The sequence below is a fragment of the Leucopleurus acutus genome (genome assembly GCF_964270905.1).
Source record: "Leucopleurus acutus genome assembly, chromosome: Y".
Lineage (NCBI taxonomy): Eukaryota > Metazoa > Chordata > Mammalia > Artiodactyla > Delphinidae > Leucopleurus > Leucopleurus acutus.
In genome coordinates, this window is record NC_139164.1 from 7,928,170 (window position 1) to 7,950,357 (window position 22,188).

Below are 22,188 nucleotides of genomic sequence, written 5' to 3' on the forward strand. Positions count from 1 at the left end.
AAAGTTGCACAGTTACTTTCCATTTTTGCCCTGAAACACATTGCCATTGAATTCTTCAAACCTGAAGAGTTGCTAACAGAAAATATTTTTCCCTTTCATACTCTAGCTTATTCTTAAACTTTAGAACAACTGTGTGCCTATTTTATTTGGTTACAGCAGATTTTCAGAACTACTTGCAGTTTTAAAGATCAGATCTAATTTTTAGATCCCCCCAACTAATTTATCTGTGGCCACTTAAGCAGTTTTGTGAGATGGAACTATAACATGTCTTTGAAAATACATGATATATGATAAGTAGTAAATATTTTTTGGGCCCACCATACCCTCTCATCTCCAAGTTATTACCTGAACTGCTTTGATTTTAAACACCATTTAGATTGTGTCATCTAAAGCCATACCTACAGCTCTGACACAGTTTCTGCTAGGGCAGTTTCTTCTTATACAACTTGCCACTCTTAATCCATGCATTTTAAAGAAGAAACCTTGGTAGCACTTTTTCAGAAGGTAGTATGGATTAAATGTAGCATTTAGCATGTTATCTGTCACTAAGTGCTATATATATTAGCATATTATTGCTTACAGTATTTCTTCAGCTTGCTTACAGCAGATTTTATTCATTAACATAAAACTAAAGGTCAGAAAAGTAACATCAGTTAGCAGTGGGAGTGTGGAGCCTGGTAGTTATTAGGTTTTTTTGTTTGTTTGTTTGTTTTGCGGTATGTGGGCCTCTTACCTCTGTGGCCTCTCATCGGCCACGGCTCACGGGCCCAGCCGCTCTGCGGCATGTGGGATCCCCCTGGACTGGGGCACGAACCCACGTCCCCTGCATCGGCAGGTGGACTCCCAACCACTGCACCACCAGGGAAGCCCAGTTATTTGTTTTTATATCACTGATTTTTATAGTTTGCAACAGATGAGTGATTACATATTTTTAGGCTTGGTTATAAGTATTTTGAAAAAGTAGTGATGAATGATCTTGATTATGTTATCATTTATCTGTTTGTAAATACATTTAGATGATCATAAAGTTTTAAATTGTATTATTAAAATTCTTCTGTTTTATTTGGGTTATAGAAGAACATTCACTAAATATTTACCATTTATTGTAGGTTGATACAGTAAAGCGGTTGCTAATTAAAAAATTGCCTCCTGTTCTTGCTATTCAATTGAAACGATTTGACTATGACTGGGAAAGAGAATGTGCAATTAAATTCAATGATTATTTTGAATTTCCACGAGAGCTGGACATGGAACCTTACACAGTATCAGGTGTTGAAAAGCTGGAGGGAGATGATGTAAACCCAGAGATGCAGTTGTTACAACAGAATGAGCAATCTGAATGTGAGACAGCAGGTAGCACAAAATACAGACTTGTGGGGGTGCTTGTACACAGTGGTCAAGCAAGTGGTGGACATTATTATTCCTACATCATTCAGAGGAATGGTAAAGATGGTGAGAGAAATCGCTGGTATAAATTTGATGATGGAGATGTAACAGAGTGTAAAATGGATGATGATGAAGAAATGAAAAATCAGTGTTTTGGTGGAGAGTACATGGGAGAAGTATTTGATCATATGATGAAGCGCATGTCATACAGGAGGCAGAAAAGGTGGTGGAATGCTTATATACTCCTTTATGAACGAATGGACACAATAGACCAAGATGATGAAATGATAAGATATATATCAGAACTAACTATCACAAAACCCTATCAGATGTCACCAGCCATTGAGAGAAGTGTGTGGAAACAAAATGTGCAGTTCATGCACAACCGAATGCAGTACAGTTTAGAATATTTTCAATTTGTGAAAAAACTGCTTACGTGTAATGGAGTTTACTTAAGCCCTGCTCCAGGTAAGATTCTGGAATTTAACTTAGAAGTTTATCAAGTATCAATATGTATTTAGTACTTTACTTCAGCATTCTTTTACCTTCTTTTTTTTCATAAAATTATTTAGACTCATTTTGTTTTAAATGTGTCAGCATATTCATTGCCAGTTATTTTAAAGTCATGTATTTAATATACCCATACCTTTGAATAGTCAGTATCTAGAAACATAGAAGAGCTGTTAACTTATGGGAGTTTTCACTAAGCATTAGTTTGAAACATGGATTGGTTAAGTGCTAAGGTAAGTGCTGAAGTTTACTTTTTGACTAAAAGTTTTTTTTAAACATGGAGCATTTATTTACACACATTTAAACAAAAGTGTGTTTGACTGTTCATGTGCTTTTTATTTAAGGACAAGATCACTTGTTGCCTGAAGCAGAAGAAATCACTATGATTAGTATTCAGCTTGCAGCTAGATTCCTCTTTACCACTGGATTTCACACCAAGAAAATAGTTCGTGGCCCTGCCAGTGATTGGTATATGGCTTTGAATTTTATTTACTTTGTACTTAGAGTCGGTATGGTTCGTTATTATGTTGCTTTATTTACCCCTAACTGTGGGAATCTTACTTCAAATTTTAAATATAGGATAAAAATCTTGGTAGTAATGTTGAGAGAAATGGTATTTAAAATGCTTAATTTTAATGTGCCTTTTATTATTCAATGTTTGGCTCCTGTTTCTGTTATTTATATTCTATATCTTTACTACATGGAATCTGCTTACATTTAAAAAGGTAGAGGATTTTTAAATGATTATAGTCTTAAGTTTATAATTGTAAAAGTATGGAAGACATTTTAATACCTTAACCTAACAACTGTTCTTAGCATCTCTCAGATTAGAAGATGTTAAGGAGTTATCACTGGATCAGAAAGAGTTTATTAATAGATTTGTATCCACCTAAATATACAGGTCTCATTTAATTCATTTTGTGACTATGGGACTAGATCAGGTCACAGGGCTGAAGTTTGTATTGAAACCAACTATAATCGGGAATTCCCCCTTGGCCCAGTGGTTAGGACTCCCGCTTTTATTGCCAAGGGCCCGGATTCAAGCCCTGGTCAGCGAACTAAGACCCCACAAGCCATGCGGCTCAGCCAAAAAAAAAACAACAGCAACAACTAAGAACATTAATTGTAGAGCTCTTTCCTCTTTATTTGGTTCACAGAAACCTGTTGGTTCACTGTAATAGTTAAAATGGAAGCACCTAAAATGAAAATATATGAAAAATCATATATTTTTCTGTTTTAGGTATGATGTATTGTGCATTCTACTCCGTCACAGCAAGAACGTACGTTTTTGGTTTGCTCATAATGTCCTTTTCAATGTTTCAAATCGTTTCTCTGAATACCTTCTTGAGTGCCCTAGTGCAGAAGTGAGGGGTGCATTTGCAAAACTTATAGTATTTATTGCACATTTTTCTTTGCAAGATGGGCCTTGTCCTTCATCTTTCACATCTCCGGGACCTTCTAGTCAGGTAATCAAAAGCTTTTCTTTAATTATGAAATACTTAAATGTAAATTCTATTTTCTACCAGGTGAAATCAGTAAACATATGCATTTGTTTGACATATATGAAATGGTTGCACACATCTAGTTAAAATTGCTTCACAGTAATGTTTGATTATTGGGCACTTTAAAATATAAGGAAAATTATTTCTATTTATTCAGTTACTTGCAGCTGTGTACTGAGTCTTCAGATTCTGTATGTTCAGTTAAGGTTTAATTTTATAATGGCTAAATGTAAATCTTTTGTTGAGTAGCATTTTTAGCATAAAACTCCAAGTGGTTTTTATTTTATTATTATTATCTGACACTCAAAAACAGTATAAAACATCTGCAATGAAATCTACCCAAGCTGTATATTTCATTTCCCAAAAAGCAAATGTATTTAATAATTTCCTACCTGATACTTCTGCCTAATAACCTCTGTGTAAACATACCCTTTTAATGCAAATAGAAGTATACTTTTCTATATCTTGTTGCTGATAAAATAATAAATTATGGTTCACAGGCATGTGATAACTTAAGCTTGAGCGATCACTTACTAAGAGCAGTATTAAATCTCCTGAGAAGGGAAGTTTCGGAACATGGCCGTCATTTACAGCAGTATTTCAATCTGTTTGTAATGTATGCCAATTTAGGTAAGACTTTTCATATTCTTTTTAATGTGTTGCTTTGTATTTACATAATAAATGATGAAAGCATTTATTGCAGCGTTGAGAACTAACCTCTTCTAAAGTAGAAGCAGTTATTCCATACTTACCTTTGAAATCCATTGCAGATTATCTGTATAAATTTTTTTTTCTTTTTTTTTTTTTTTCTTTTATCTTTGGCTGCATTGGGTCTTCGTTGCTGCACGCAGGCTTTCTCTAGTTGCGGTGAGCAGGGGCTACTCTTCGTTGTGGTGCACGGGATTTTCATTGTGGTGGATTCTCTTGTTGTGGAGCATGCGCTCTGGGTGCACGAGCTTCAGTAGTTGTGGCACGTGGGCTCAGTAGTTGTGGCACGTGGGCCCAGTAGTTGTGGCTTGCAGTATTTTTCTTTCTCTGTCTGACTTCACTTAGTATGATAATCTCTGGGTCCATCCATGTTGCTGCAAATGGCATTATTTCATTCTTTTTATGGCTGAGTATTATTCCATTGTATACACATAGCATATCTTCTTTATCCATTCCTCTGCTGATGGACATCTATGTTGTTTCCGTACCTTGGCTGTTGTAAATAGAGCTGTTATGAACACTGGGCTGCATGTATCTTTTTGCATTATGGTTTTCTCCAGATACATGCCCAAGGGTGGGATTGCTGGATCATATGGTATTTCTGTTTTTAGTTTTCTAAGGAACCTCCAAACTTTTCCATAGTGGTTGCAGCAATCTACATTCCCAACAGTGTAGGAGGGTTCCCTTTTCTCCACATTCTTGCAAACATTTGTTATTTGCTATCTTTCTGTCAATAGCCATACTGACAGGTGTGAGGTGGTATCTCATTGTGGTTTTAATTTGCATTTCCCTGATGATTAGCGATGTTGAGCATCTTTTCCTGTGGCCTTTTGGCATCCTGAATGTCCCCTTTGGAAAAATGTCTATTCAATTCTGTCCATTTTTGAATCGACTTGTTTTTTAGATGTTGAGTTGTGTTAATTATTTGTATATGTTGGATATTAACCCCTTGTTGGTCACATTATTTGGAAATTTTTTCTACCATTCAGGAGGTTGTCTTCGTTTTGTGGATGATTTCCTTTGCTATGCAAAAGCTTTTGAATTTAATTAGGTCCCGTTAGTTTATTTTTGTTTTTATTGCCTTTGTTTTAGGAGACTGATCCAAAAGAATACTGGTATGATTTATGTCAGAATGTTCTGCCTTCGTTTCCTCTAGCAGTTTTTTAATATCCTGTCTTACATTTATTTCTTTAATCTATTTTCAGTTTATTTTTGTATAATGGTTTTAAAGAATGTCCTAATTTCGTTCTTCTCTATGTAGCTGTTCAGTTTTCCCAGCACCACCTTTTGAAGAGACTGTTAAAAACAGAGTAAATTTGTTGGAGAACGTGTTGCAGGGAATTTGTAAACAGAGTGAACGGTAGATGCAAAGACTTGGCATTACATGACTTGGCTCACTGGACAATATGAACGTTTTTCTGTGTGACATGATCTGGTGCAAGATTTGAGATAGGTGATGGACCTGCTCTTTTTGCAGGTCTTGTGCGGGCACTGAGAGCCATTATAACATTTTTAGCAAGGTTTACCTTAGAAAGATTACACTTGCCAAAAAAAAAAAAAGATTACAATTGCTATAGTGTAGAATGGATTACAGTTGTACAAGACTAGAGATTGTAGTATTATCTATAGACAGATATAATTATTGCCTTATGTTATGGAGTGGGCAATAAGGAGGATAACACTTGAAAGATTTAGGAGTTTTTATGAGAAAATCAGCAGACCTTGGTGATTGGATATTTGAATGAATGGAGCAGGGAAAAGACGTATGTCCAAGGTGTGACTTGAGGAACTAAGAGAACTGTGTTGCCATTTACTGAGAGGAAACCTAGGAATAGGAACCTATCTAGGTAGATTAAATTTTAAAAGTATGTTGTAAACCTTAGAAAAGAACTCCAATAAACAGTGAGATACATACATCCAAAATTTGGAGTCATCTATATGAATGATTATAAATTCTATAATGACTATATATTTAGTCACAGGAAAGTAAGCAGTATTAAGAGATAGTGTAGAATGAGAACTTCGGGGGCAAACATCTTCTAAAAGCTAGAAAAAAAGAATCCACAGTTAAGAGTAAGAAATAGAAAAGGGAGGAAATAAGAAGGGACGGACAGAAGGAGAGAGGAAATAGAAAATGGAAGAGACAGAATCCCAAGTAAAAGATTCAAGAACAAGGAAATAGCTAAATTTGAGAACTGTTTTTTAGCTTCAAACCAAGTTTGGGAGAGAAACTAAAATGAGAATGAGGAATGGAAAAATTAGAAAACAAAGCAACAGGAAATTTAGGCTTTTTTTCCCCAAAAATTTTTCTCTAGAGAGGGGAAAAAGAGAAGATGGTAGATTACAGAAAAAAAGATGGTAGATTATCTTGTTTCTCGTTTAGCATAGTTTCTGTCTTTGTCATCTTCCCTTATTTTGTTGAGAGACAATATCTAGGCTCCACTGGTCTCTCTAGGCCCTACGAAGTGTGCTTTTCTCTAGGGCTTAGTATAATTGGAAAGCCAGAGTCATGATCACTACTTCACAGTTAGAATAATTAAATTTACTTTAACTAGGAACTTCCCTGGTTGTGCAGTGGTTAAGAATCCACCTGCCAATGCAGGGTTTGAGCCCTGGTCTAGGAAGATCCCACATGCTGCAGAGCAGCTAAGCCTGTGAGCCACAACTACTGAGCCCACATGCCACGACTACTGAAGCCCGCACGCCTAGAGCCTGCGCTCCACAACAAGAGAAGCCACCTCAGTGAGAAGCCTGCGCACCACAACCAAGAGTAGCCGCCACTCTCCACAACTAGAGAAAGCCCGCGTGCAGTAACAAAGACCCAATGCAGCTAAAAATAAATACAATTGTTTTTAATTTACTTTAAATCAATGTATTTTTTGTTTTATCTGTATTTGTGCAGTCTAATCAAAGGAGATGAGCTTTAATCATAAAAATTGTAAGCAGCTATACATAGTTACTTTTTTTATTAAAGCAGAACCTTCCATTCTTACTATTTTTGCTTGTTTTTCCTAAACATTATTATTGTCCCTTTTTTACAGGTGTGGCAGAAAAGACACAGCTTCTGAAATTGAGTGTACCTGCTACCTTTATGCTTGTGTCTTTAGATGAAGGTCCAGGTCCTCCAATCAAATATCAGTATGCTGAATTAGGCAAGTTATACTCAGTAGTGTCTCAGCTGATCCGCTGTTGCAATGTCTCATCAAGAATGCAGTCTTCAATCAGTGGTAAAGTAGAATGTTCCATTATTTATAGTACTTTAAAAGGAATGCTAGGCTTTTGTACTAAATTAAAATCCTGACATTTATAAAAATGAAGTAAAAGACTATATGCTTTATTATGTTTTTAAACCGTTAGCTTTTTTACATGTTTACAAGAGACCTTTTTCAAAATTTACCACTTACTATGATAAATCCCTTATTTATGAAATGGTGTAAGAATTTTAACTTTATTTTTTTTTTGTCTTCAATGTCAGCATTTATATTTTTACATCTTATCTTAGTATATCTGATCATTTTAATGAATGTTTTATTGTGCTTAGGACATTTAATTTATAATTTTGTTTTTAATAAAAAATTTAGTATTGCAGTTTTGCAAAGAAGTGTATTGTCTTTTCATTGATGACAAATCTATTCTAGGTAATCCCCCTCTTCCCAGTCCTTTTGGTGACCCTAATTTATCACAGCCTATAATGCCAATTCAGCAAAATGTGGCAGACATTTTATTTGTGAGAACAAGTTATGTGAAGAAAATTATTGAAGACTGCAGTAACTCAGAGGAAACCATCAAATTGCTTCGGTTTTGCTGCTGGGAGAATCCTCAGTTCTCGTCTACTGTCCTCAGTGAACTTCTCTGGCAGGTTAAAGGAAAATAAACATTCATGTGCCTGTAATTTAACTATTCCTTTAAATAAGAAATTCAGTTATGTTTTACCTGTCTTTAGGTTGCGTATTCATACACCTATGAACTACGGCCATATTTGGATCTACTTCTGCAGATTTTACTAATAGAGGATTCTTGGCAGACTCACAGGTGGATACACTTTTTGCTACCACAATAATTACATTTTTCTAGGTTCTAGAAATAACTGACATTTCTAGTAGCCGAATATATTTTTACTTCTTGAATTTCTATTAAATGCTTAATCTTAAAAATATAACATAAAAAAATGAATGTTTTCCCTATCAGTTTTATTTTTTCTTAAAACTGCAGTTTCATGCTTATTACTATTCTTTTTCCTTGTACTTAACGTTTTTCACTTTTTTTAACTTAAGACTAATGTAGGCTTTTGATAAGTTTTTAAGTTCCATTAATAGTAATTTAGGACTACATATGCTTGTTTTTTAATTCATTATACTAAGTAACATTTAGATATTTAACAATAATCCTTAGCCTGTTAGAAGTTTTATTAGTATATGAGGAGTCAACAGTAACTTTTTTGACCTAAGGTTATCCTACCTACCAGCAGACCTTCAGAGTTCTTCCCAAAATTCTGCTGTGTTCTTTGCAGTAAAACTCAGCCTAAGAATACTGATATAGAATTAGTGGCTCAAATTTACCACTTGACCCTCACTTTTCTCCCCACAGGGACTTATATGTATACATATTGCTACCTATTAGTCATTCTAATAAGCAAAAGAAAAATGTGAAAATGACCGTCAGAATTTTGGGCACTCTGTAACATCTTTGGTCATGGTAGTCCAGTTTTCCTAGTAACTTTGTTAATGTGCTGTAAACGATTGACAATTTGAGTATGTAGTGTGTATGATATTAAATTGTGAATTAGTGGGACTTAATGATATAACAACATGTCAGTATTTCAAGATATTGGGGACTTCCTGGTGGCGCAGTCATTAAGAATCCACCTGCCAGTGCAGGGGACACAAGTTCCATCCCTGGTGTGGGGAGATCCCACATGCTGCAAAGGAACTAAGCCCGTGCACCACAACTACTGAGCCTGTGCTCTAGAGCCCGCGTGCCACAACTACTAAAGCCCACTCACCTAGATCCATTCTCCACAACAAAAGAAGCCACTGTAGTGAGAAGCCCATGCACCGCAATAAAGAGAAGCCCCCGCTCACTGCAACTAGAAAAGCCTGCACGCAGCAATGAAGACCCACAACACACACAAAAATAAATAAATAAATAAATAAATAAATAATTATAATATGAAGCTATTGGTATTTGATATTCTATTAAGGAAAATTTGCCTCCAAATTTTAAGCTGGAAGGTCACTGGAATAACTGTTAAAAGAATCACAACTACATGATATTTTAGATTTTTGGTACATAATGTTAAGAATTGTGTACAAATTGAAATGTCTGTGTATTGATCCTCAAAACAACCAGTAAAATCTTAATTTTTAAATAAATAATAGAAATGAAAAAATTTAAATGACTTTAAGTTTTTAATAAATTTGTAGAACACAGTGTTTAATGATAAATCACTTTAATCAGGTATTTAAGGGGGACTGGAAATACATTAGACTTCTTAAATTAATATTTTCAAATTCTCAACTAATTTAGCATCTTAAATTTCCAGAAAATCAAAATCAATGTTTTCAAAATAGTGTTAACCAGAAACAAATTACCATGAAACAAAAATGTTACAACCTATATTCATTTATTATTTAGTACCTATTTCAGTATCTTGACAGAATTAGATACTTTTAGAGTCTGTTTTAATAGGATCTAATTTTTACTCATTAATTATTTTTCTAAAGAACTTAAGCATATGTTATTTACTGTGTGACTTTTTTTTTAATTCATTAATTTATTTTTGGCTGTGTTGGGTCTTTGTTGCTGTGTGTGGGCTTTCTGTATTTGCAGAGAGCAGGGGCTACTCTTTGTTGTGGTGCGCAGGCTTCTCATTGCGGTGGCTTCTCTCATTGCGGAGCACAGGCTCTAGGGCACGCGGGCTTCAGTAGTTTGGGCATGCAGGCTCAGTAGTTGTGGTGCACAGGCTTAGTTGCTCTGCAGCATGTGGGATCTTCCTGGACCAGGGCTCAAACCCATGTCCCCTGTATTGGTAGGCAGATTCTTAACCACTGTGCCACCAGGGAAGTCCCCGTGTGACTTCTTACAGATGCTTTAAACTCATCAGTCTTATCCTAGCCTTCTAGTTTCACTCAAGGAAGTGATAATAGTAAAGGTATAAATATTGCGTTAATGTGCACAATAGTGAGCTTTTGTGAACAAATTAGTATGGGATTGTTATTAGCTTAAATGTGAAGTGTTTTGTAAAATGACCATTTGGTTTATTTAATAAACAGTACTTAAGAGATATTTACAAAGTGTGTACTTTGTGCCAAGCACTGTCATTAGCAACAGAACAAAGTGGGCAAAAACAATATCGATTATAATGGCTTAAAAAAGTAGTTGATATTAATGGTGATGTGGCAGAAATACTGAGTATCACTTTGTTATCAATTAAAACTAAAGAATAAAAATAGAATATATACTACAAGTGTTTCCAGCTAAACAGTGCCTATGCATGTTATTTTTTTGTCTGGAATAATGAGACTTCGAAAAATTACTCAGATGTCTGTGAAGGTCCAGTGGTTAAGACTCCATGCTTCCAATGCTAGGGGGTGTGGATTCAATCCCTGGTCAGGGAACTATGATCCCACATGCCAAGTGTGACAGCCAAAAAAAAGAAAAATTACTGAAATATTTTCCGAACAAGATTTATATGAATGTATGTACTGCAAAAGAAACACGTAAACAAAAGAAAAAGCCGTGCTTTTGGTTTGGAATATAATGATATTCTGTTAAGTAAAACAAATGGTATGCAAGAGAATTTTTTCTAGATACTTCATGTTCAGTTACTGATACTACAGAAGGCACATTTTTTACCCATAAATTTAATTGGCTACTAAGGAGAACAGGACTCCATTGGCTATATAAAATGTTATGTTGAGGTTTGGCTAGAGGTGAAATGAAATCATTGATCATTACCAATTCAGCCAGTTCTTGGCAGTGAAAATGGCTTTACCCACCATGTTGATTAGAATTCAAGTTAATTTTGTACTGCCAGATTATATCACTTTCATAGAAACTAGACTTTATACTCTGAAGTGCAGCCTTGAAGTAATGCTCTAACTACAAGTAAATGTGTTCTCAGCCGAGGCATTCATGAAGACATAGTTTATAGTTAATTTTAATGAGAACAATTTAGTATTAGTATCCTTAATTGTTCATTTAAATTACAGTATAGGGAAATCATTTCAAATTGATAATAATTTCATAGGACTTCAGACTCTTGAGTCATACTTAGCTCCCCAGCTTGCTAGCTATGTGACATTAGTTGTTTGAATTCTGTACTCATTTTCTCATCCATGAAGTGGGTTTACTAATGGTACCTTCTTAGTAATTTAACTATAGAGTTAAATAGATCAGATAATTACATCAAAAATGTGTATTGAGGGCTTCCTTGGTGGTGCAGTGGTTGGTGGTCCACCTGCCGATGCAAGGGACACGGGTTTGTGCCCCAGTCCAGGGGATCCCGCGTGCCGCAGAGCGGCTGGGCCCGTGAGCCATGGCTGCTGAGCCTGCGCGTCTGGAGCCTGTGCTCCGCAACGGGAGAGGCCCATGTACCTCATAAAAATAAATAAATAAAAATTGTGTATTGAATGGCAGTCAGTAGGCTCCAGAATGTTAGCTAAGAGATACCGCAAATTTATGTATCTGGTTCTTTTCTAGAATTCATAATGCACTTAAAGGAATCCCAGATGATCGAGATGGATTGTTCGATACTATCCAGCGCTCTAAGAATCACTATCAAAAAAGAGCATACCAGTGTATAAAATGTATGGTAGCTCTCTTTAGCAGTTGTCCAGTTGCTTACCAAATATTACAGGTGAGAATTTTTTCTTATAATTTTGAAACAATCTGAATCATAATAAGGGGTGCTTTGTAAGAAAAGAATCATGAAAGTTTGGCGTCAGCATTTTAAGCTAACATAAAAATTATTCCAAACTCTTTCATAAACAATTTTATTTTCTTTTCAAGGGTAATGGAGATCTTAAAAGAAAGTGGACCTGGGCAGTGGAATGGCTTGGAGATGAACTTGAAAGAAGACCATACACTGGCAATCCTCAATACACTTACAATAATTGGTCTCCTCCAGTGCAAAGCAATGAAACATCAAATGGTTATTTCTTAGAGAGATCACATAGTGCTAGGATGACACTGGCAAAAGCTTGTGAACTCTGTCCAGAAGAGGTAAAAAAAAAACCACTAATGGGCAGCAGATAAAAATGGAAGAAAGAGAAGTAATTTTTTATAGGCCAGTGTTTATTATGTAAAAAAATTTTGTCATGCAGTTTTATTGGCTTTAACGTTTAGTGTTGGTTGTTCTCAAGTAATCAAAGAAGCATGCTGACTCCTTTGTTAGAGTTAATTTGGAGAAATTTCTGTGAAATTGTCTGAAACTCATATATCTAGGTAAATCAAACTTTTTCTCTAATTGTGAATTATCTGCAGTAAATGAAAACATGTTAAACAGGTCAGCTTTACGGATTTGAAAAAAATTTATTCCTAAAGAATAAAAATAAATTTAAAGTTGCTTTATAATCACATTCTTAATCTCTTTTAAATATTTTACTATTAGGAGCCCGATGACCAAGATGCCCCAGATGAGCATGAATCATCTCCACCAGAAGATGCGCCATTATATCCTCATTCATCTGGATCTCACTATCAACAGGTAAACAGGAGTTTGCTTCTTTTCATTATCCCCCAAATTTTTGTGCTTTACTTAAAAATTATTTACTTATTTTTCTTACATATTCTGTAACTTACTACCTGTGACTGTAAAGTAGTAAAGGGACTATCTAGAATAACTTTGACAAGAAGAAGAGTGGTTGGAGTGGGGTCATGTAATAGCATGTTTTGACTAACCTGGTAGTATTTTCTTTCTCTACGAGGCAGCCCTCTTGAACTAAACGCTGTAGTATTTAATAAAAATGTGTGATTTATTAACATAAAATTAATAACTATTGAAATAATATTAAGAATAGAAGTGTCTTGGTTACTTCTATGCAATGTTAAGTTGCAAGAAGAATGTCTTTTAAAATTAACAGTTTGATTGACTTCAGTAGATGGAAAGAAAGAATGATAACTGATGAAAAATTTTATCTGAAGAAACTTTCATTCAAAAACAAGTTTCTGGAAAGATTGTCCTCAATTAAACCATAAACGAGACTAATTCACATCTTAAGGCAGTGGTTCCAAAATTTAATGTCCCTCAGATCACCTGAAGGCACTTGTTAAAATCAGAGATTGCTGAGTCCCACCCCAAGGAAAAAGGACTCATGTCTACTTTTACACAGACTTTACACCATGATTTTTTATTTTAATTTGAAAAGTCTGACATGCTGATCTGTTTCACCTTCTCAGAATAATCATGTGCATGGACAGCCGTATACAGGGCCAGCAGCACATCACTTGAACAACCATCAGAAAACTAGCCAACGACCACAAGAAAATTATGAAGGCAATGAAGAAGTATCCTCATCTCAAATGAAGGATCAGTGAAGTTCCCATAATTAACTGGTTCCTTTAAGACCAGGCACTTAGGCCTTACAGTCCAAACTTCTATATTTGGCTAGTATTTACAACTAGAGAAATTGTTCAGCATGGAGTGGAGAGTTGATTCATTGTCTCATCTGCAGAAATTTGCTGTCAGTATGTGAGCCACCTGCAGGAGAAAGTGTATAATGTTTTGTAATAAATGGCTGATAGCAATATGTAAATGGCAGAGGTGTATATAATATATTAATGTTTGACTGTTAATTCTTAGGCAAGAAAATTTTTTTGATGAATGTCAGAGTTCTACAAAAATATAATTTTTTCTGTTTGCTGCATTTGGCAACCAGTATGTTCAGCTTTGTGGCAATTGGATCAAATCCTTTACCAGAATAAAGAAGAAAAAAGGTAACATTGAAAGAGGCCATTCATGTCAATCACACCAGTAGCTTTTTGTTAACTCTTGTTACTGGAGCCATGTAAGGCTTTGAATTACATGGAAGATATCTGAAAATTGATGATGTAATAACACTGTTTCTGCATATTTTTCATTACCTTTTTATTCTGGTAATACATTAATCACTTTAGAGCTGTAGTAATGCTATAACATTTAGCTTGGCTTCACACTAAGTTTGTGTAGCCAGTGAGGACACATTTACCTCAATGACAGCAGTTTCCTCAAAGTGACAGCTGTATTGCCCAGAGCTTTTATTTCTTATACCAAGAATAAATAAAACAAGGGGAGATGTAACAAACAAGCAGTTTTTGGTTACATATATTTTCTTCATATTTAATGTTTGACAGTTCAGTCTCTTTGGTGGTATACAGAATGTGAAAATATTGATAATAAGAATTTTAAGATTTTAAAACAAATATGTAAAATTTTGCCATACCAGAATGTGGGGAGCGTAAGAGAAGACTGTATTTGGCGCATTTGTTTTGTTTTTTGGTATAGTTTATTAGGTGAACCTTCTAAAATTTTGCTTCAACTGCAGCCTGATGAAGTGGACATCATCAGGGTTCCACAGTAGTTTGAAATACCATTGTACCAAGATGTCTGGATGATTTTCTTGTCAATCACTATTTTACTTGAGAGCAAGATTATCCCAGTTTCTTTTCCATTCCAAAATTCTTATTGTTGTGAGTTTAATTAAATAATAAATTTCAAGTTAATATAATTCTGAAGTACTATTTTAGAATAAAAATTTGTTTCAGCATTCCAGGAAACTTGTGAGTAAATACTATATTTAAAAAAGAATTGGTGGGCTTCCCTGGTGGCACAGTGGTTGAGAGACCGCCTGCCGATGCAGGGGACTCGGGTTCGTGCCTCCGGTCCAGGAGGATCCCACATGCCGCGGAGCGGCTGGGCCCGTGAGCCATGGCCGCTGAGCCTGTGCATGCCGAGCCTGTGCTCCACAGCGGGACAGGCCACAATGGTGAGAGGCCCGCATACCGCAAAAAGAAAAGAATTGGTAACTTTTGAATGTGCATAATATTTTGGAACCTATCTAAAAACCAAATATCCCTGCAAGCAAATACAGCCCATCCGATACTACTTAAATATTTTGCTGTTTTATTTTATAGAAATTATTTTGCTGAATTCACACAAATAGAATTTGATTTAAGAAGACTTTTGTCCTGTGTTGTGTTTTTGTTTGTTGTTCCTCTTTTGTTTTCTTTTTACAGACTACAATAAAATTAATTTTTTGTATAGCATGCCTTGACATGCACTGAATTTAGCATTTCAGACACGTTGAGTTTTTATTTTTAAAATGGTTTGCTTTTTGCCCTTTACCATACAGGAATTACAGAAAAGAAAATCAAGTATTGTTAATTTTTAAATTTCCTAAAGTAAGTAGTCTTGTGCTTTGGGCATATTTCTATGGTCAGTCTTTGTTATTTACAGTAGTTATGTTAGAAGGAGTTGCCATGAGCACTGAGTTAACAAATACTGATGTATGGGAAGTACTGGGTTAGGACCCTGCAAGCCTCTGGTTGTACTTTTGAACCCATCAATACATAATCTTCTTTTATGTGTGTTTCTGTTCAAAGATACTTTATTTAATATATATTTTTGATATTGAACTCAAGGGCAGCAGAACTATAAGATTCACATCTGAATGATGCTTATTGAAAACGTAAGTTCTCAAAGTGACACGGACCTCTTGTGTTTAAGAACACTACACAGCACTTAAAACACTTGGGGTCTATTTTAAATAGCAAAATCATAACCAAAAATCAGAAAAAAAGAATAGAATGTGCCACTCAATACCCCGAAAATGACGCCTTTTTTATAGTATGGCAGGGGAAATATAAAGGCAAATCGTGACCCGCCTTTATCTGGGAACATTAATATCAGATGCATAAACATTTTTGCTGCTCTGTGATGACTGAATAGCCACAGGACTATTGATTTTTTTAAAAATTTATTTTATTTATTTATTTATTTTTGGCTGCTATGGGTCTTCGCTGTAGCAGAAAGCCTACGCACAGATGTGCGTAGGCTTTCTCTAGTTGTGGCGAGCGGGGGCTACTCTTCGTTGAGGTGCATGGGCTTCTCATTGCTGTGGCTTCTCTTGTTTTGGAGCATGGGCTCTAGGCGCGCAGGCTTCAGTAGTTGTCGTTGTCAGGCTCTAGAGTGCAGGCTCAGTAGTTGTGGTGCATGGACTTAGCTGCTCTGCAGCATGTGGGATCTTCCGGACCAGGGCTCAAACCCGTGTCCCCTGCAGTGGCAGGTGGATTCCCAACCACTGTGCTACCAGGGAAGCCCAGGAGTATTGATTTTGAGGTTATAAATAAATTTTATTGAGTAGGCAAATTATAAATTTGGAATATAGAATCTACAAATAAGGAAAGTTGAGTGTATTTGTAAGAATTAACAAAACAAGTTTGATGGTACTTTAATTGAATTGATAGGAATTTTTTTTTACAAGAGGCCTCTAGCTGGAATTGTACAAAGAAGAAATAATGTGATTAAAAGAGAAGGTACTTATTTCCACTACTCCATATAGGTACTATTATATATATATAAACAATGTATTCTAGGTTTTCTGTAACCTTAGGAAATTTGAGATAGCCAGAGAGATCCTACTTTTAACTTTTTAATTATAATACATCTGCCTTTTATTAGGTAAGTTTGTCGGTTACTTGCTCCAACTGCCAAGGGCTGGGGTAGCCAGTGCTGCTTCAGGGAATTTTGAAGGGAAGATCCTCAGGACACATGGTCCTGGCAGCTGCTAGGGACTTGCCCCAGTATCGCCTGACCAGGACCAGCTAGCCACAGGCAGCGAGGCTCCTGGCTGGCTAAGCCAAATTTGTTACAGGCCAATAAATCAGGAGACAAGGTGTTGAGCTAAAGAATGCGACTTTATTTGGAAAGCCGGCAGACCAAGAACATGGAGAACTAGGGTCCCTGAAACACCATATTGGGATCTGGATGCCAGTTTCTTCTATAGCACAGAGAGGGAGAGGAGGTGAGGAAGTAAAGTAAAAAAGCCATTTGTTGGGCTTCCCTGGTGGCGCAGTGGTTGAGAGTCTGCCTGCCGATGCAGGGGACGTGGGTTCGTGCCCCAGTCCGGGAAGATCCCACATGCTGCGGAGCGGCTGGGCCCGTGAGCTATGGCCGCTGGGCCTGCCTGTCGGAGCCTGTGTGGAGCCTGTGCTCCGCAACAGGAGAGGCCCCAATAGTGAGACGCCCGCAAAATAAGAGGGGATGTGTTAATTTCTTCTTTTCTGCAGCCATTCACAGGTGAGCAGGGTCAGAGTGTCTCTCTGTGAGCTGAACAAAGGCACTTTAATATTCAGGCAGAGGGATAGAGATCCCTAAGGCAGGATGCTTACAGCTATAGACAATGATTATAACAAAAGCAAACGAAAAGTAAAAGAAACAGATCCAACATGGAGTCAGAATTGACTCTTCCCTGTTACAGTAGCTGCTGTGTTTTTGTACATGAGGACATCAGTAATGAATTAAATACATATGGAACATTACAGTTAGGATCACCGTGAGAGTTTCTCAAAAGACAGTCCTAGGGAAATCAAAATTAGGATTGGAATTACACATAACTTCTGGAATTCCTAACATGTTCATGATATAGAATAAAACATGCCTCCATGTGGAAGTTTATTATAAACAAATTCTTTCAGACTTGCTCATTTGATGCTTAAAATTGGGGCATGATCTCTAATCATCCTCAAATTAACCTGTTCATTATGAGACCATTTTAGTCATTGACAATGTAGAAGCATATTTTTTATATAAATTTATTTTTATTTATTTATTTTTACTGTGTTGGATCTTCGTTGCTGCGCACAGGCTTTCTCTAGTTATGGCAAACGGGCTACTCTTCGTTGTGGTGCGCGGGCTTCTCATTGCGGTGGCTTCTCTTGTTGCAGAGCACGGGCTCTAGGCACACAGGCTTCAGTTGTTGCAGTACGCAGGCTCAGTAGTTGTGGCTTGTGGGCTCTGGTGCAGCCTCAGTAGTTGTGGCGCACGAGATTAATTGCTCCGCGGTATGTGGGATCTTCCCAGACCAGGGCTCGAACCCATGTCCTCGGCGTCGGCAGGTGGATTCTTAACCACTGTGCCAATAGGGAAGTCCTAGAATGGTATTTAAGAGACAAGAGGAAAATTCAATCCATTACTAGTTACTATGGGTAACTAGTGTTTGGTGTCCCTGTGATCTTCTTTCTGAGAAGCTTGTAGAATGGGCCTCATGATTGTCAGCGTACAAGGAAGAGAAAAGTATTTGTCCACTGGATTCCATTGTGAATTGGGCAAGTATCAGCCCTGGGTTATTAACTCCCTGGCATTTTCTTTTCGCATCAAACTGTGTCAGAATGCCAGAGAGGATTCTTCTAGCCCCCATTTAAAAGACCCATAGCCAGATTTAAAGATGTATAGTGCTCCCCTAATGATATGGTATTATCAGGTAGTATCTTTGGGAGGTGATTAGGTGATGAGAGTAGAGCCCTCTTGAATGGGAGAAGAAATGTAAGAAGAAATGTGAAAGAATCAGGTCCCTCTCCACTATGTGGGCACAGGATGGCAAGAAGGCATCCATCTGTAAATCAAGAATATGGCCTTCACCAATGCAGACCATGCTGGCACTGTGATCTCAGACTTCCAGCCTCAAAAACTGTGAGAAATAAATGTCTATAGTTAAGTAATGCATTCTGTGTCATAGTAGGTTGAACTAAGACAGCTGTTATCTGGCAGAGGGATCACCAGAATATATATTCTGCTAGTTTAGCTTCAGTGTGATGATCCATAGACAGTGTGCTATTTTAAAACATTTTTCCTGCTATGCAAGTTAGTGTAAGGTCCCAAAAGCCTTTCTCTGTAGCCCTTTAGCTATAGCACATGTGACTCCTTTCCACTGGAACTTCAAGATAAAGTGTGCTTGGTCTCAGTCATTTTATGTTGAGTGAAGAAAACATTCATTAGGTTGCTCTCAGGGAGAAGTAAACCTGTAATCACTGCACTGTTTTCTGAGAGTGAAAATTGAGAGCTAAACAAATTATGTATTTTGTGTGTATATGTACATGCAGGACTCAAGTGCTTAGGTTGCAGAGGTGGGGAAGACCCCTGCCACAGACAGCATTATCTAAACGCAGAGGTCAACATGCAATTCTTAAGCAAATAACTCTCAAGAGGAACCTGAAAGAGAATGAAAGAAGCAGAAAGGGGAAATTAGAAAAAGCCAGCTGGGACATGGGTTCAGAGGCTAGCCTCAGCTTGATCCAGGAGGAGCTTTGAAGTGTAAATTATACCTCACAAACTGTCTTGCCTTGCTTCAAGGGATAAGAACTTGAATACTCCTACATACTTAATCATTGCTTAGAGGATATAGGGGATCAGGGTTATATAGTTCCCAGAAACTTTCAGCTTAGTGAGTGTAATCACCAAGTGCAATCCTCTGTAGAAATTTACAGATGTGACTGATTAGCAGAGCCTTCAGCTTCTGTGTACAAGCACTGCAAACCAGTAAAAGCTATCCCAGGAGATCTAAGGGAGGCTTCACAAAGTATCCTTTCAGTTTCCCACCAGAGGTAAAGTATGAGTTAAATTTTCAATATACCACATAGAATTTGGGGGGTAAAATTAGGGACAGAATATCCAGGTCTCTGCAGAGTGTTTGTTTTGGCTGCGCTGGGTCTCAGTTGTGCCATGTGGGCTCTTCATTGAGGCATGCATGCAGGATCTAGTTCCCTGACCAGGGATCGAACCCTGGCCCCCTGCATTGGGAGCACGGAGTCCTAACCACAGGACCACCAGGAAATTTCCTGCAGAGTTCTTTAATGCCACGCTGAGAAATGCACATTTCACTGTTAGAGAAAGGGGTAAGTTGAGATGGATTCAGAGGAAGGTGCAAGAAAATAGTGAGAGGCTAGAAACATGTCATCAGATAAGGATCTTCTGGACTCAACTGCCAAGGATTGGGCTGTGTGTTAGGAATATCTTAGGCGTGGGGATAAAAGTAAGTTTCTCATGGAATTGAGGCCCTCCCACAGGAGGCCCTCTTCTCAGCTCGCTCTTCATCTCCCAGCTTTCTGGTCTTCCCTCTCCCATGCCCTTCTTTTTACTCTCTTCCTCATATTCCAGTGTCACATTTTCTTTCCTCAATTTATCAGTAATCCAGTGTTTAAATTCTATCTATTGTGGACATGCAGTTCGGGGTACATCATTGATCCATCTCTTTTTCTCCAAAATAACCAACTCTCCTTTACCCCACAAGCGATACCCTGGAAACTTTTTTCTACTTTCTGTCTATGAATTTGACTACTCTACTCACCTCATATAAGTGGAATCCTACATTATTTGTCTTTTTGTGAAGGCCTTATTTCACTTACATAATGTCTTCAAGGTTCATCCATGCTGTAGCAAATTATAGGATTTCCTTTTCAGAGATGAAAAATATTCCATTGTATGAATATATCCCATTATGTGAACATATTACCCATTTATTTGTTGATGAATGGTTGAGTTGCCTTCCACCTTTTGGCTACTGTGAATAGTGCTGCTATGAACATGGGTGTGTAAATTACCTGAATTTCTGTTCAAGTCTCTGAAAAATCTCTTGAATATATACCCAGAACTGAAATTGCTAGATGGTATGGTAGTTGTAGTTTAAATTTTTTGCAGGACTCTATTCTCTTTTCTTTCTTTCTATTTTTAAATTTATTTCTTTATTTTTGGCTGCGTTGGGTCTTCGTTGCTGTGTGTGGGCTTTTTGCAGTTGTGGCAACCGGGCTCTACTCTTTGTTGTGGTGCGCGGGCTTCTCATTGCTGTGGCTTATCTTGTTGCGGAGCACGGGCACTAGGTACGTGGGCTTCTGTACTTGTGGCACGCAGACTTCTGTACTCGTGGCACGTAGAATCTGTGAGCCACAACTACTGAGCCCATGAGCCACAACTACTGAGCCCGTGCACCTAGAGCCCATGCTCCACAGCAAGAGAAGCCACTGCAATTAGAAGCCCGCGCACCACAACCAAGAGCAGCCCCTGCTTGCCGCAACTAGAGAAAGCCCGCACGCAGCAACAAAGACCCAACACAGCCATAAATAAATAAATAAATTTATTTTTTAAAAAAAACAAAAATACAGAAGGGCTGTGGGAGCACAGGGAAGGGAAAGTGTGTGTGAATGTTGAAGACTTTGTAGGAATTTGAGGGGCAAGAACATAGCATCTTTTGTGGAGGGGAACAAAGTATACAGGTAGGAAAATGCTGAGTGTTCCAAGAAAAACTGAACAGTCCAGAACAGGTGATGTGAAACAGCAACGATGGTAGTAGATGTACCAGTTGGCAACAAGGTGGACAAGAGGGATGGCAAATGATCAGAGTATAGAAAAAAATTTAATCAGAGAGCTCCTTTGGAGCCAGATCTTGAATTATCTTGAATGTTGTGGGAGATATCAAAGGTTTTCTAGTAGTAATGTGGTACAAATGAGACAGAAGGGAAGGGGGCAGGGCACAATGCTTAAAGACTGATACAGCCTTTGAGGATACTACATAACTGGTTAGAACAGATTAGGCCCAAGATGGTGGAGGATTCGACTTCCAGGGGACCTTGAGCCTCATCATACACTCATTGTAATATATCAACATTTAAATGACACACCCACAGGCATCAGGATAGTTCTGAGGCCAACCATAAAAGGCCAAAAAGTAGGAGGTGGCCCAATTCCTGGAAATCCCTACCCCTTCCCCAAAATAGTTGGGATAATCCTCCCACTCCTTAGGCTATGAAATTACCCAGCCCATAAAAACTAACCATTGCATAATTTGGGGCCTCTCTCACCTTTTGAGATATTTTGCATTCTGCTTATGAAATGTGTTATCTCCCAGGATTTCTCACCTTCTCAGATGCTATAGACTCTGCGTACAGAGTGTGTATCTCCCTAAATAAAGCTGCTTTTCCACATAGTTCTCAGGGCAGAGCCCCCTTGCCTGCCCGCTCCGTATGTCTCACAATCGTCCTATGCTAACAAATCTGCTTCTTGCTTATCACTTTGCTTCTCTGAATTCCTTCTGTGATGAGACATAAAGGACCT

The 22,188-nt window shown here is 37.5% G+C and overlaps 1 protein-coding gene across 4 annotated transcripts in view; it reads left to right on the forward strand.

The window, feature by feature from the left end:
• LOC309978900 (ubiquitin carboxyl-terminal hydrolase 9X-like) overlaps positions 1-15,301 on the forward strand; it is a 145,825-nt gene extending 130,524 nt beyond the window's left edge. For 3 of the 4 annotated variants that reach the window (XM_082865562.1, XM_082865561.1, XM_082865563.1), the window contains 11 exons: positions 1,110-1,854; positions 2,241-2,364; positions 3,137-3,362; positions 3,899-4,028; positions 7,148-7,333; positions 7,745-7,965; positions 8,050-8,138; positions 11,808-11,964; positions 12,117-12,329; positions 12,718-12,813; positions 13,506-15,301. In XM_082865562.1, coding sequence (XP_082721688.1) covers positions 1,110-1,854; positions 2,241-2,364; positions 3,137-3,362; positions 3,899-4,028; positions 7,148-7,333; positions 7,745-7,965; positions 8,050-8,138; positions 11,808-11,964; positions 12,117-12,329; positions 12,718-12,813; positions 13,506-13,643 — 2,325 coding nt within the window. In that variant the 3' untranslated portion in view covers positions 13,644-15,301. The remainder of the gene's footprint in view (positions 1-1,109; positions 1,855-2,240; positions 2,365-3,136; positions 3,363-3,898; positions 4,029-7,147; positions 7,334-7,744; positions 7,966-8,049; positions 8,139-11,807; positions 11,965-12,116; positions 12,330-12,717; positions 12,814-13,505) is intronic. The other variant, XM_082865564.1, reaches the window with a different exon arrangement.
• The last annotated feature ends 6,887 nt before the right edge of the window (positions 15,302-22,188 follow it).